This window comes from Gopherus evgoodei, chromosome 2 (genome assembly GCF_007399415.2).
Source record: "Gopherus evgoodei ecotype Sinaloan lineage chromosome 2, rGopEvg1_v1.p, whole genome shotgun sequence".
Lineage (NCBI taxonomy): Eukaryota > Metazoa > Chordata > Testudines > Testudinidae > Gopherus > Gopherus evgoodei.
Window position 1 is genome coordinate 221179423 of NC_044323.1, and position 13484 is coordinate 221192906.

The window sequence follows — 13484 nt, forward strand, 5'->3', positions numbered from 1 at the left end:
TTAAACAGAGAGATAGGAACCTATTAAACATCTCCGGATAATAGGTAAATGCTGCCCCAATGTAATTTGTATCTTAACTGCCTTGAGGGAAGGTGCTGAGAAATCCAAAGAAAAAGTAAATTTGAAAATTTTGAGACCGAAAAAAATTAATGCAAAAGAGGAGGAAATTTATTATTTTTAGTGAGATTGTACATTTTAGCATGTTCATGCTTCTGCTTGTGATAGCATAATTCCTTTAAACAACCTGTGCTAGGTTTTTTTTCATACCAAGGGAAATGATTTTAGAATTTAAAACAGAGAACTTTATAATGAAGATGGAAAATACTAGCTCAGAAACTGGAATGAGCTAAGGTAAATAATCACTGAGGTGGATACAGGATAATTCCTATGGAAATAGGTCAGCTGAGTTTTGCCTTAAAATGGTTCAGTGAAAAGATCAACCATTCATAAAACGTGTACATTACATATGGACACTGCAATGTACAGGCATGTTCCTTCCAAGGAGGAAAAAGATCCTTATCTGACTGGGACATGATGACATTTGTAGGAAAATTATTATAGAACTTTTTTTCCCTATATCGGATACCTTTGTATGTATTAAATAGTGTTGAATAGAATAGAATTTGTGTGAAATTAAATATGCCAGATGCTTAACTCCTTGATTTTTAACCAGTGGATTGTGCCAACACACCTGCAAGGAAAAGTGGGATTTTGCATGGCCATATGGGACTAGTGAAACCCTATATAGTATTATGTCAGTGCCTCCAAAATGGTAAATTCTGACAGTGCCAAAGGGTGGTATTTAAAAACAGGCTTTTCTTAAAAATAAGATGATTTCAACATAGGGCCTGATCCAAAGTCCATTGAAAATAAATGGTCTGCTGTTGACTTCAGTGGGGTTTGGATTGGGCCTTAAAGTCCATGTTGTAACTAAATGCCTTCTAAGATTACATGTAAATCAAGGGTATAATTGAAAAAGGCAAATGGCTTGGAACCATTAACTTGTACAATAGCTAACCTGAGTAACCACATGTTCTTTAGCCATTATCCTCATCCTCCTTTCTCCACTATTGCTTTTTGTACTCACTTGTTACATCCTGTTTCAAATTAAATTGTAAGCGTCTTGGGCAGGAACTGTCTGTATGGACAGTTCCTAACATAGTGGGGCCCTGATTTTGATTGGGGCCTTTGAGCACTACAATAGTACAAATAACAATTTAATAATAATAAGCAGCTTAATGCACGATGTGCTAACCAGCATTCAAATGTTGCTCTGATAAGCTTAATATTAAAATGTGCCTTGTTGATGCTCTTAGAGAGTCTCTGATGGCTTTACAGATAAGTCTGCCATTGTATGTCCTCTTGAAAGAAAACAGTAAAAATATGAAAAGAAAAATGCGTTGATCTGAAGATTTTATTTCCAACTCTATGAACCTGTGTATACTATGTGTCTGGTGTATTATGTCATGTCAAGGAGATGCAGTTAAAATGTACATTCATGCTGGTGAGATCATGCCATATAACAACTTTTTATTATCTAACAGGGAAGGACATGGTAAAATTTCAGTTTTTGCTGTCAAAATGGCTTTGGCAACTCTTTGTGGAGGAAAAATCATGGACAAATTAAGATGTAAGTTTTGTTTTGTCTGTCGTTCATCCATGTATTTGGTAAGATATCAAATTGTGCCAGAATGGTAGGTGGACCTGATGGGATTAGACCATGCTTATATTTGATGGGGTTTTGCAGAACCAATTTGCATCTTCAGATAAGTCCAGTTCACTGTTTGGATGGCCTCTCAACCAGTTTTGGAGCCAGGTCACATATGTCTAATTCTGATGAGTACAGTACAGATTTGATTTCTGTTCAGTCTGATTGGATTAAAAGATTATCATAAGTACAATCAAGTGCAGCAAATGTCTAGCATTATGAAGTATCATTGGACAATTTCCTCTTTCATGACATCCCTCTCATTTTCACAGTTAGAAAAACAATACAGTTTATACACTGTTTATATTTCCTTTCCAGAGGCACATGTCTATCCCTTCTGCTTTACAGGATTTATCTCATTTCCCAAACAAATCTAGCCAAGGTTTATTCTAGCTGCAGAAGCATTGAGAGACTTCCTTTTAGAATTTTTGTCCCTTGGGATCAGCTTCATCTAGAGTACAGTGCTTAGATCTCCCTTTTCTCTGATGTTGTGCATAAGGATAGCTGTTGATTCCCTGAGTCCAGAGGCTGCATGCAATGGCAGGATGTAGTGTGACACTGGTTTCCCAGCAATGAACTGCTGCAGGGTCCTTCACTTGGAATTTCCCTCCAGATGCACCCAGTGTGATATCTGCCATCTAGAACAGAGGTGGCCATAACAGCCTGAAAAATGATAATGGTCCCTTAGTCTAGCATCCCTCACTAAGTTTTGGAGCCTTTTAAACTTTTCACTTTCTTACTCGGGGAAAAAAAATGCCTACCATCAAGAAAAATAAAAAAAGTAAAGTGCAGCTATAGAATGACAAATTGTTGTAATATTTATATGACAAATAATTTAAGCCAAAAAAAGTGATAAGATTCAAGTAATGCATTTCAAATTTGTTGAGTGTTCTACATGTCCAAAAAATCATAAACAGCCACATGAACTCAGGGCCAGAATGGCACCAGACAAAAAGTTGTAGTTGATGTTTTGCACTTTGTCAAATTTGGTTCCATTCTATCTGACTAAGTTACTCACTTATGTTATGCATCAAGCACCAGCTAAAAAGGAATGACACCACACAGCCACAAAAACAGGAATATTTTAATATAGAAATCTGATAGTTTTCTTACATGTGCATTTTTCTTTTGCCTCTGGCAAGTTAGGCTAAAATTAAAGGTGCAATAATATTGACGTTTTCCATAAGCAGAATATATTATATAAAAAATCTCATTACTTTAAGTTCTGATCATACATTGTTGAACTAAGAGATCTGCAGTTTAAATGAAGTAAACCTCTCCTTTTCTTGCTCTTTTCATGTCTTAATTTCCCCAGATATTTTCTCAATGATTTCAGACTCTGGTGGAGTGATGGTTTATGGAAGGTATGATATGTTTCTGCGGGAGGTTCTCAAACTTCCCACTGCAGTTTTTGAAGGTCCTTCATTTGGTTACACGGAGCAATCGGCAAAATCCTGTTTCTCGCAACAGGTAAAGAAAGATGGCCTCACTGACGTATGCTATCAGTCACATGACTAATCAAGTTTTCTTTCGTTTTTTTTTTCCTTCACACACACATACGTGCGCATACAGTCATGCTGCTCCTCTTTCTTGCTACAGTTGTGCATACATGACCTTATATCTCCCTCATGTTGAAATCCAGTTCTTAAACCAAATATCTAATTGTTCATGTCTACGATGAGGCAACAGATACACTTGAAATGCTCCGGTGAAAAATAACTGTTTCTCACCTCTTCTTTGTTGGAATGGAAGCCTACAGGCAACTGAACATCTGATTTTCCCTTGCAGAAATTCTTAGTAGGATCCAAGAAAGTGCTGAAGTTACACAGAAAGGAATATGGCATTTGTCACAGCACATCAGACTGTGTGGATGCATTGAGTCTGATATCCTGCCAGTGGACAATACCTGATGCTTCAGAGAAGGGAGGGATGAACTAAAAAATACCCAATACTACATGTAGCTGATTGTGCATTGCTCTGTTGTATTGGAAGAAGAGAATTCCTTCCTGTGAACTGCATTGATTTACACCCCTAGAAAAATATTTGATTAAACTTATCTTAACACCCATAAGAAATTCAGTAATGCAATACATGCAAAGTAAAGGAAGATGTTGAGGCTGAGAAGACATTGGGAAGAAAGCGGTGTTTTTCTTCTCTTCTTTACTGTTAAAATATAGATCTGGGGCTCCAAAAGGAATTTATACTTCCTATTTCCCTGGCAGGCATGATAAACATGAGATGATATATATTTATCTTCCTATCAAACTGTTATCGCAATAGCAGAGATTTAAAAAAAATTAAATCTAAAGTTGTGGAACTAAAATGTGTCCTAACTCTGTGCTGTTGCTTGGACAAATGTTGTTCCACAATCTAGTGACATGGGGATGTTTACTCACTACTAGGGTATCTCCTTCTGGACACATCTAGGAATTAGCTCTTCCAGACAGATGCCGTCTTCTTGCAGTTCCTCAGCCTGTCATCTCACTCTCTGTCTGTAGCCCCTCTCTTGCGCTCAAGAACTGCAGTGCCTCACCTTTGTGGATTAGTCCTCCTGCCAAGTTACAGTAGGCCTCCACTTCCACGGTAATAAAGCTAGTCCAGTTGGCATCTCCATGGCTCCTATGCCACTTCCCAGTGGCTGGCAGGGGAACCCAGGACCATCCTCTATACTGGGTACCAACCCAGGGACTCTATAACAAGCAGTCGCGGTCTGCATAGTCCTCCCCCTTGTGCAGGGCCGGTGCAAGGATGTTTCATGCCCTAGGCAAAACTTCCACCTTGCACCCTCCCCCCCCCGCACCCCCACCCTGAGGCGCTCCCCCCTCCGCCCCACCCTCCGCTGCAACCTGGGAGGCGGGAGAAGTGAAGCAGCCATGGCGTGCTCGAGGAGGAGGCGGGGCAGGGGTGAGCTGGGGCTGGGAGTTCCCCTGCGTGCCGCCCCCCACTTACTTGCTGCAAGCAGCCCTCCCCGCGCTCCCCTGTCGCAGCTCCCTCCGCCTAAATGCTGGCGGCGACCGGGGCAGCCGAAGATCCGGCTGCTGCGGTTGCTGCCAAAGAAAATGGCGCCCCCCAAATCCTACTGCCCTAGGCAACTGCCTAGGTCACCTAAAAGGTTGCACCTGCCCTGCCCTTATGCTGTTTCCATGGGCTTCTTCCTCCCTAGCTCTCACAGGCTTTCTTTCCCCCACAACTCCTCTGGGGTTGACCCTTCTTCTAGGGCTAGAACCCCAGGGTTTATTCTCCCTCTTGGCTTTTCACCTGCCTTCCTCTGTCTCTGCAGCCTCTTTCTGTTGCAAACTTCCTGACTTTATAATCCAGCCTGCTCCTGCCCCGCTGAGCCTCTTGTTCAGTTAAACCTGGTTCTTGTCACAGGTACAGCCAGGTACCCTAACTGGCCCCTCAGGCCCACGTTAACCCCATCAGGGCCTATGTGGGGTACACAACCCATCACCCCTCGTCTCACAGAGTATATTTAGTTTCAAGTTTCCAAGCTATTGTTTAAAAACTGCAGGAAGAAAAAAATGACTTTTAAAGGTATGGAAATTACTTTCAGTGTCCTTTTAAGGGACATTGCTTCTTTAATCCATAAAATTAGTGACCACCAAAGGAGTGCAGCCATAAAGCTGTCAGCGAAGCAGAAATTACTTTATTTGGTACAAATCAAGTTTTAATTTATAGCTAGGGCCCTACCAAATTCACGGCCATGAAATATGTGTCAAGGACCATGAAGTCTGGTCTCCCAGCGTGAAATCTGATCTTTTGTGTGCTTTTACCCTATACTGTTACTAGGTTATAGATTACCCTTACTGCTGGTTGTTACCCTCTGGAATAAGCTTTGCTGAGCGGGAAACAGGAACGGCTAACATCTCTGTTTCATTGGTTGCAATGCTCTGTGATACACCAGTAGCTGACATAGATCAAGTTGTTTTTTATAGATGCTGTCTTTCAGATAACCTACTGAATGAACAGTAACCGGTTTATTAAATATTACTGTGTTAGGTTTTAGTATTGGTACGCAGACACTGAACAAGATTGTTTTGAATAACATGTGCCTTAGTTAGGATTCAGTGTCACAGACCCAAATTATGACTGTGGGAATTTGTTTACCCAATTTATAGTTACTATGTAACTTAATTTTTTTACCAATTTCTTTTTTCCTTGCCTTGTTGTTTGCTTTTTCTTTGGATTTCTTTGTTTGCTGGTAGTGGCTCTGCCTTCAGAGCTGGGCTACCAGCCAGCAACTGATGCTCTCAAGCTGCCTGCCTCTGAAGGCAGTGCCACTGCCAGCAGCAGCGCAGAAGTAAGGGTAGCAGTACCACAACCCCCGTACAATAACCTTGAGACCCGCCCCCAGTAACTCATTTTTGGATCACGGCCCCCTACAGTTACAGCACCATGAAATTTCAGATTTAAATAGCTGAAATCATGAAATTCATGATTTTTAAAGTCCTATGCCCCTGAAATTGACCAAAATGGACAGTGAATTTGTTAGGCCCCTATTTATAGCTCCATTCCAAAGAGAATTCCATTGTGGAAGAGCTGTGCTTGCCTCTGCATCTGTTTGTTTGTTCAGAGCACTGCTGTGTGTGCAGCCAACTTAGTCCCTCTCTAGGAACAGAGAGAACACTTTATGCTACTTTATTATTTATGATATGGGAAATTGGATGATCTTTCATTCACTGGTTTTCTTTCTGCCCTTCTCCTCCTCTTTTCAGCTCTGCTGCTGCTAATAGTGACATTTGTTGATGTCAATGGTCAGCAAAGCCATGGCAGGCATCCACAATAGAGTCCTGTCAGGCAAATCGTTATTCTGTGAACTGGTGCTTAACACAGAGTTCCTGTTTATTTGGGAAGAGAGCACTCATTCTCAGGTGTATAGTAAACAGATGTTAACCACCCTATTAACATGTTTATTGATACGGGCTAATTTTTGGTACTGATGCAGCTCCTTATTTACTGTCAGTGACTTTCAGATTAAATTTGTAAAGTACTGAACATTTACACTTTTTAAAATTGCAAAAAAAACCCTGGGGATTATTTCTAGGGGACACTAATGTCTAGAAAGGTCTTGTCTTTTTATTAGATGAAAAACTGAGTTTCTGACTATATCTGTTCATTAACTATTCCATGACACTTTTCACAAATGTTAGTTGGGATAGTTACATGGTGCCTGTATATATTTCCTCTCAGGTACAGTTTTCTTCATTACTTTCACTCCTAAAACTGCTGCATAGTGACCCTGTGCGCTGTTTAACAGCTGCCATTTCACTAATGAGTTAAAATGATGGTTTGTACAATCGGTTAATATAGTCTGAGAAGCACGTTGGGATCCAAATGAATGCAATAACCTATACAAACAAATATCACTGGTTTTAATCTATAAATATTCCAAACAGGACTCAACATTTATATATGATCATTTTCTTCATGGGAAGTCATTAGTTCTTAATTTCTGTCAGTAAGACTTACGGTCCGTAAGTCTGTCGCATACTATGAGAAGTATATTAAAAGGTAAAGAGTCTTAACAGTGGACACATCTCAGAGAGGAATCTGCATAAAGGTCTTAAAAATGTGAGAATAAGATTTGAGTTAAAAAATTTTCAGAAATGCACATGTCTCATTTTCCAAAACCAAAAAGACTTGGGTCACTTAGGAGTCTAAGTCTCACTGAGGAACAATAGGACTTAAACATCTAAGTGTCTAAGTCACTTTTAAAAATAGAATATATATGCTGTTGAAAATTTTAATCTGTCTTTATTTGTCCTTTCATTTTTTTTTAACTTTAGCAGATATTTGGAGTGGTATCTGTCATTCTGTGGATGGAAATGGCTTTTTGTTTGATGCATGTGCATTAGATAGGACCAATAGCATATAGTAATATGAACAGGTTGCGAAACTGATGTATTCAGGAAGGATCTTTCTTGGAGGACAAACTTTAGGTCAGAACCCTTGAAGTGAGTGATTACTTAATAAATGGCATCAACTCCCTCCATGAAGGGAGGTGGCAGACATTATAACCACTACTGCCTTCATCTTCTGTTTTTACAGCCTTTGGCAGTGTCATTTTCTTCTCAGTTTATGGCTTGAGGTTTAAGAACTTCATTTCTTCATTCTCAAGTACTTTTATAAAAACATGTTCAAGTCACCCTGATTTCTGTGGTTACTGTTGTTTTTTTTTGTTTGATTGTTTGTTTTTGTGTTTGTTTGAGCAGAAAAAAGTCACATTAAATGCTTTCTTGGATACTCTCATGTCTGACCCCCCGCCACAGTGTCTGGTCTGGCTACCACTTCTGCATCGATTGGCAAATGTTGAAAATGGTAAGTGATGGCTGCTCACCAAGTTTAGTTAAAGAATAGCAGTTGCAATGGGGACATCTAGGCTATATATCATGAGCTTCTCAGTTTATGGATGACATTATAAGAGCTACTGTACTGAGGTTATCGATTCCAGGTGCCATCTTATAGCTGCTAATCAAATAGGATGCCTTACTGTCAGTCATTCCACTTGTAGCCTTGTTTAACTTTTTTGCTGTGCTCTGGATTTTGTCCTAAATGTTTCCTCGCTTTCTATGCCCTGGATAGCCAGAGAGCTACAGCAGGCAGCCCACTTGTGCCACACCCACATTTGGTGAAATCAAAGACCATGACATTTATTAGCTATGACATAACAGCACTAAAGGAGGAACAGCAAGGCAGCTCCTTCCCACACAATCTACCTGGTAGGCTAAGTCCAGTGCAGGTTGTAAACTAGTGGCCTCAATGTCCAAGTAGTCCTTAAAAGGAGGACTAACACCTCCCTGCAAAACTCTCTATCCAAGAGACAGGAGCAAGAAACCTCAGATCCAACCTTCTTTCTCTCTTATGTGAAGGATGCAGATTTAATTGAGGGGGTACCTCTGACCCAGACACTGAATCACTCCCCTGGCTCTGAAATGCATAGATTCAGAGATTTTACCGTCAATGTGGACCATTCTGATCATCTTATCTGACCTCCTATGTAACACAGACCATAGAATGCCACCCAGTAATTTCTGTATCAAACACACAACTTCTGTTTGGGCAACTTGGGAAAGGCTGGCAGGTAACCACCCTGCTCACAAATATGCAGGACTATTGGTCTAACCCCACAGATATAGATTCTGTAGCAGAATGCAGACACTGCAGCAGCATTGAAACGGCAGTTGCAACCACAGAAGGACCCCAGTACTGTGGGTTCATTCCATCCTCTCTCCACCCCTCCAAGCCCTATATATTTCCCCAAATAGTTCTAGCAGATCCCACATAGTTCTCTTATGCAAAGCCATCTCTTCTACTGTGCACATTGACCTGTATTCCGACCTTAAACAGGAAGAGGATACATAATAGGAAGTACAGTTTCAGTGTCTTACTTAGCAAAGTATACCTGCTCCTAAGATGGTATTTCCTCCACACGGTTCTTAAGAGGAGTTTGGCATCTAATCCTTTGCAAATGTCATTGACAATATATCCTTTATTGTTATAGATCTAGAAGGAATGGAAGATTTAAACCCAAGGAAACATGTTAAGCCTTTATATTTAAACATTCAATTAACAACATGAATAAATCTTCAGAAAACAATTAATTTTGCTTCCCCATATTTCCCTTGATAGCCAGGGAAAAAATCCTCTCTCTTTTTTGAGATTCTCAGTCTAATGGTGTAGCTGCTAGGTCAAGGAGCAGACATGTTTGAAAATGAACGTAAGAGCCTCACTTTCTTAGTCTGGAGGGACGAGGGTCGTTGTGCAGAGGATTTTCTGTTATTACTACCAGAGTTCATTGGGAAAATGTTGCCAGTTCATTTCCTCTCGAGTGCTCCCTCCCACCTGTCCATAGAGCATAACTGGAGCTTCAAAGGGGGATGCATATATGTGTTCAGTTGCAGATAAATACAGTGTACATGCTGTAGTGTGCAGAGACGGGCAGAGGCAATGGGAGTGCCAAGTGGTGGGAGAAAAACATAGCTCATAGCAGCATGAATAGTAAAAGATGCCATAAATCAGTCTAATATTCGAGGGCAGTGCTTCCAGGTGACGCAAATCCCTTTATTATATACTTTTGGTTGGAATGATGGACAAAATGGAGCCCATTCTTAGGGCCAGATTTTCAAATGTGGGTACCAAACATTGAGTGCTTAAATCCGTATCTAAATGTGTTTAGTTAATTACATCAAGTTTAGGTGATTAAAATAGGTATCTAGATGCCTTTACATAGATTTAGGCACCTAACTTTCAGCACCCAAGTTTGAAAATGTGACCTCTGACCCTTAGGCTCGCCAACTCAACTGATAATGATAACAATAAAAACCTTCACCTTTCCAGAATAGCAACCTATTAGAGTAAGGTAGATTTCCTTCTAATTTGCTTTTTGTTTCCTCTGTAATAAACTCAGTTTGCTTTGTAGTTTAAACACAGTTCTGAGGCTGTAGGAAGAACAGTGCGTGTTGCTTCAGAAGTGATAAAGGATTTGGAGTTGGGAATTAAGCAAGTGCAGTTTGTACCATGGAAGAGACCCACAAAAGACTTGTGAAGTTTTCATATATATATTTTCCTCAGCCTAAGACCATGAATGGCATTTGATGTTGAAAATTACTGCAAACAAAGGAAGGTTTCAGTCACCATTTGGGGCTTCATTCTTAATCTTGTTCTTATTGTTTCTTTTGTTTGTTTTTGTTTTTTACATTTCTCTCTCCCGCAGTCTTCCATCCTGTTGAGTGTTCCTACTGCCACAGTGAGAGCATGATGGGATTTCGCTATCGGTGCCAGCAGTGTCACAATTACCAGCTCTGTCAGGACTGCTTCTGGAGGGGACATGCCAGTGGTTCCCATAGCAACCAGCACCAAATGAAAGAATACACATCGTGGGTAAGGGAAGGTTCATGCATTGCTACAGACTGTTTGAACTCCAGCAGTCAGAGAGAGAATCCCAAGGATGGAGTAGGAACCTTGGCCAATTCAGTCATTTTATATCGCAAAATATAAAACTTTGGTGGCCAATTTAGATAAGTATGGAGAATCCACAATTGTGGTCCTTATTCACTATTAAGCTCTGAGACAAGAATTTCTTTTCTGAGTGGATTTCAGCAGTCTGACAGTTTAATACTGTGATGGATGTCAGGACAGCTACAGGAGGGTCTTGGAATATAATGCTATTTTCACAGTAAGTTTTCCATTTTTGAAGGACCCATAGTAAAGTATTTGTTAGCCTTTCTCTCGCTTTCTCTGATTCATATGTTAATGATTACATGTAAATGAAATTATGGGGACTATTGAAGTATCATTCATCTGTCCATGAAATCTTTTTTTTTTTTTTTGAGGAACTAATTTAAGTAAGTGTGTGTGTGTGTGTGTGTGTGCGTGCACGCATGTGTGTGTTCAATATATATGTATTATGTTCCCATTATAATAGCATTTGAGTACATTAACATAATTACATCAATAATAAATCATACAACCTATATTAAGTAACAAAGATAACCACCCACCTTTACATCATTTTAAAAAAAAATCCACCACTTATACCCAGCTGGCACAAATGCTTCACCAAATAGTTAAGCCTAGCAACTTCTCTCTGAAATCTGGAAAGGTGAAACAAATTTCCAGCAGAGGTCCCGTCACTAAGAACATGCCATCTTCAGAATTCAAATCCAGGGACCCTCAGCAGATGCACTTTAGCTGATCTCAGATGTCACAGTGGTGCATTGTTGTACAGGGAGAGGAGTGGTCTTTTAGGCAAGAGGGATGCAGACCACAGGGTGTGTGGATACGTTTTTGAACCTAAGTTTTCAGAACCATATTTAAAACAATTAAAACTCTGGTTCTGTGAAAGTAGCTGCCTGCCTAATGATGATGTTGCACAGAACAAGCAAGGGTTAACTATAAAAGAAATGCACTGTTTGATGATCAGTATGCCAGGCACATGGCTCTACTCTGCCTCACAATAGATTTACACAAATGGCCTCTGGGCTTTCACTTTGTGGACATGGATGACTTGAGTTTAGATTCTGGATAGGAGAGTACGTGCCACCTGGCTCTTTTTCTCATCCCTTAACAAACAGTGTATTTGTAGAATGATAGATCTTTCTTGCTGTAGGAAGTGTGCTGCAATGGTAGGGAAGGAATCTGGTGATTTCACTTGAAAGTTGTTTCAAAACCTTGCCAGACACAATAAAAAGCAACATATGAATACATGTCTAGTTGCCCCTGCCACCCAAATGTTTTTTTTACTTTCAAACTGGAGTATTTCAATTCAAATCTGAAATTGCCTTGCTACTGTGTACATGAGTGTTATTTCTTTCCAAGCAGATTTGATAACAATGTCCTTAACACTAACTGTGTACGAATGTTCTATATATTGGGCCTAATCTTAAAAGTTAGGTACAGACACACACCTAGGGTATGCCTAACTCATGCAAATATCTCAGGTGTATGTGTAAATTGGAGATTTCCAATAGAACTCAGTTATGGTGAATTCAGAGTGAAACTCCATTTATAATAGAGTGAGAGTCCTAAATTGTTCAAATTCATTATGTGTAATTTGGAATTCCAATAATAAAAATACTTCATATCCTGGTCACAGGGTATATACCTTCCTTATGAGGGTCTCAAAGCACTTTAAAAACTCTAGCAAATTAATCTTGATATCCCTTTTTGATAGGAAAGTAGTATTGCCCCCATTTTAGAGATAGAGAAACTGAGTCATAGAGAGGTTAACTGGTTTGGCCAAAGTCATGCAGGAAATCTGTTGCAGAACCTAGAACAAAACCCAAAACTCACAGCCCATTGCTACAATCACACAGCCATCCTTCCTTCACTTAGAATTAAGCTGTTATCTGGGGATTACTTCACTATGAAAGAGTTTCACTGTATATAATATGTCATTATGTTTATAAAAGCTGAAGATGTAGCTGCCCTAGTGCTTTAAAACTAGCATTACATTGTGTTGCCCTATGAAGACTTGTGGGATCCCAGGATTCAAAGCTTAATGCCTGTTTACACAGTGAGAGCAGAGATGTTCAGTTTTTTGGGAAGCAATTAAAGCTTTTCAGTCTCTTCTTTTAGCTTTCTGTCTCCAAGTCCATGAAACGCCATCAGTATTGTGTCTGAAATGTCATTTGCAGAGGCAGCAGCTTCTAAGGCAGACGAGAGAAGCTTTAGTTTAAAACATCTAAAGAATGAAGGAAGCTAATGAAACACTGGTGAGGAGGGGAGGGAAAGAATATAGTGCACTGGCTTGTATACATTCCACTAACTTCGAAGAAACAGTATTTCCCAGGGCATAATCCAGAGCCCACTGAAGACAATGGGAATCTTTCCATTGACCTAAATGGACTTTGGTTCATTGGACCCTTAAAGAAAGGCATAGAGTGAGGAAAAAGTTAAGAATATATGATTGTAAGTGGTAAGGTACTGTTCTGCACTTCCTGTAGTTTCAATGTAGCAACCGTTTGCACCTTACTTGTCCACATTACTTTTACCTTCCTTGTTCCTCCCAGAAATCACCTGCTAAGAAGCTAACTAATGCACTTAGCAAGTCTTTAAGCTGTGCTTCCAGCCATGAACCTTTGCACCCAATGTTCCCTGACCAGCCTGAAAAACCTCTAAACCTGGCTCATATTGTGTAAGTATCTGTGTGCTGTAGAGAAAGTAACCTTTGTTCCAATTGACATGTACAGACTGTGTATCTCCGATGACTCTGAAGGAAATGCATGATGACTGTTTCATGTCTCATGCAATGAATCAAGTGCTTTGTATAAAATCA

General features: G+C 40.0%; 1 protein-coding gene across 32 annotated transcripts in view; it reads left to right on the forward strand.

Moving 5' to 3' along the window:
- Positions 1-13484, forward strand: part of DTNA (dystrobrevin alpha) — a 324921-nt gene that overhangs the window by 242173 nt on the left and 69264 nt on the right. For all 32 annotated transcript variants that reach the window (XM_030553035.1, XM_030553013.1, XM_030553020.1 and 29 more), the window contains exons 5-9: positions 1545-1630; positions 3024-3178; positions 7921-8026; positions 10422-10588; positions 13219-13343. In XM_030553035.1, coding sequence (XP_030408895.1) covers positions 1545-1630; positions 3024-3178; positions 7921-8026; positions 10422-10588; positions 13219-13343 — 639 coding nt within the window. The remainder of the gene's footprint in view (positions 1-1544; positions 1631-3023; positions 3179-7920; positions 8027-10421; positions 10589-13218; positions 13344-13484) is intronic.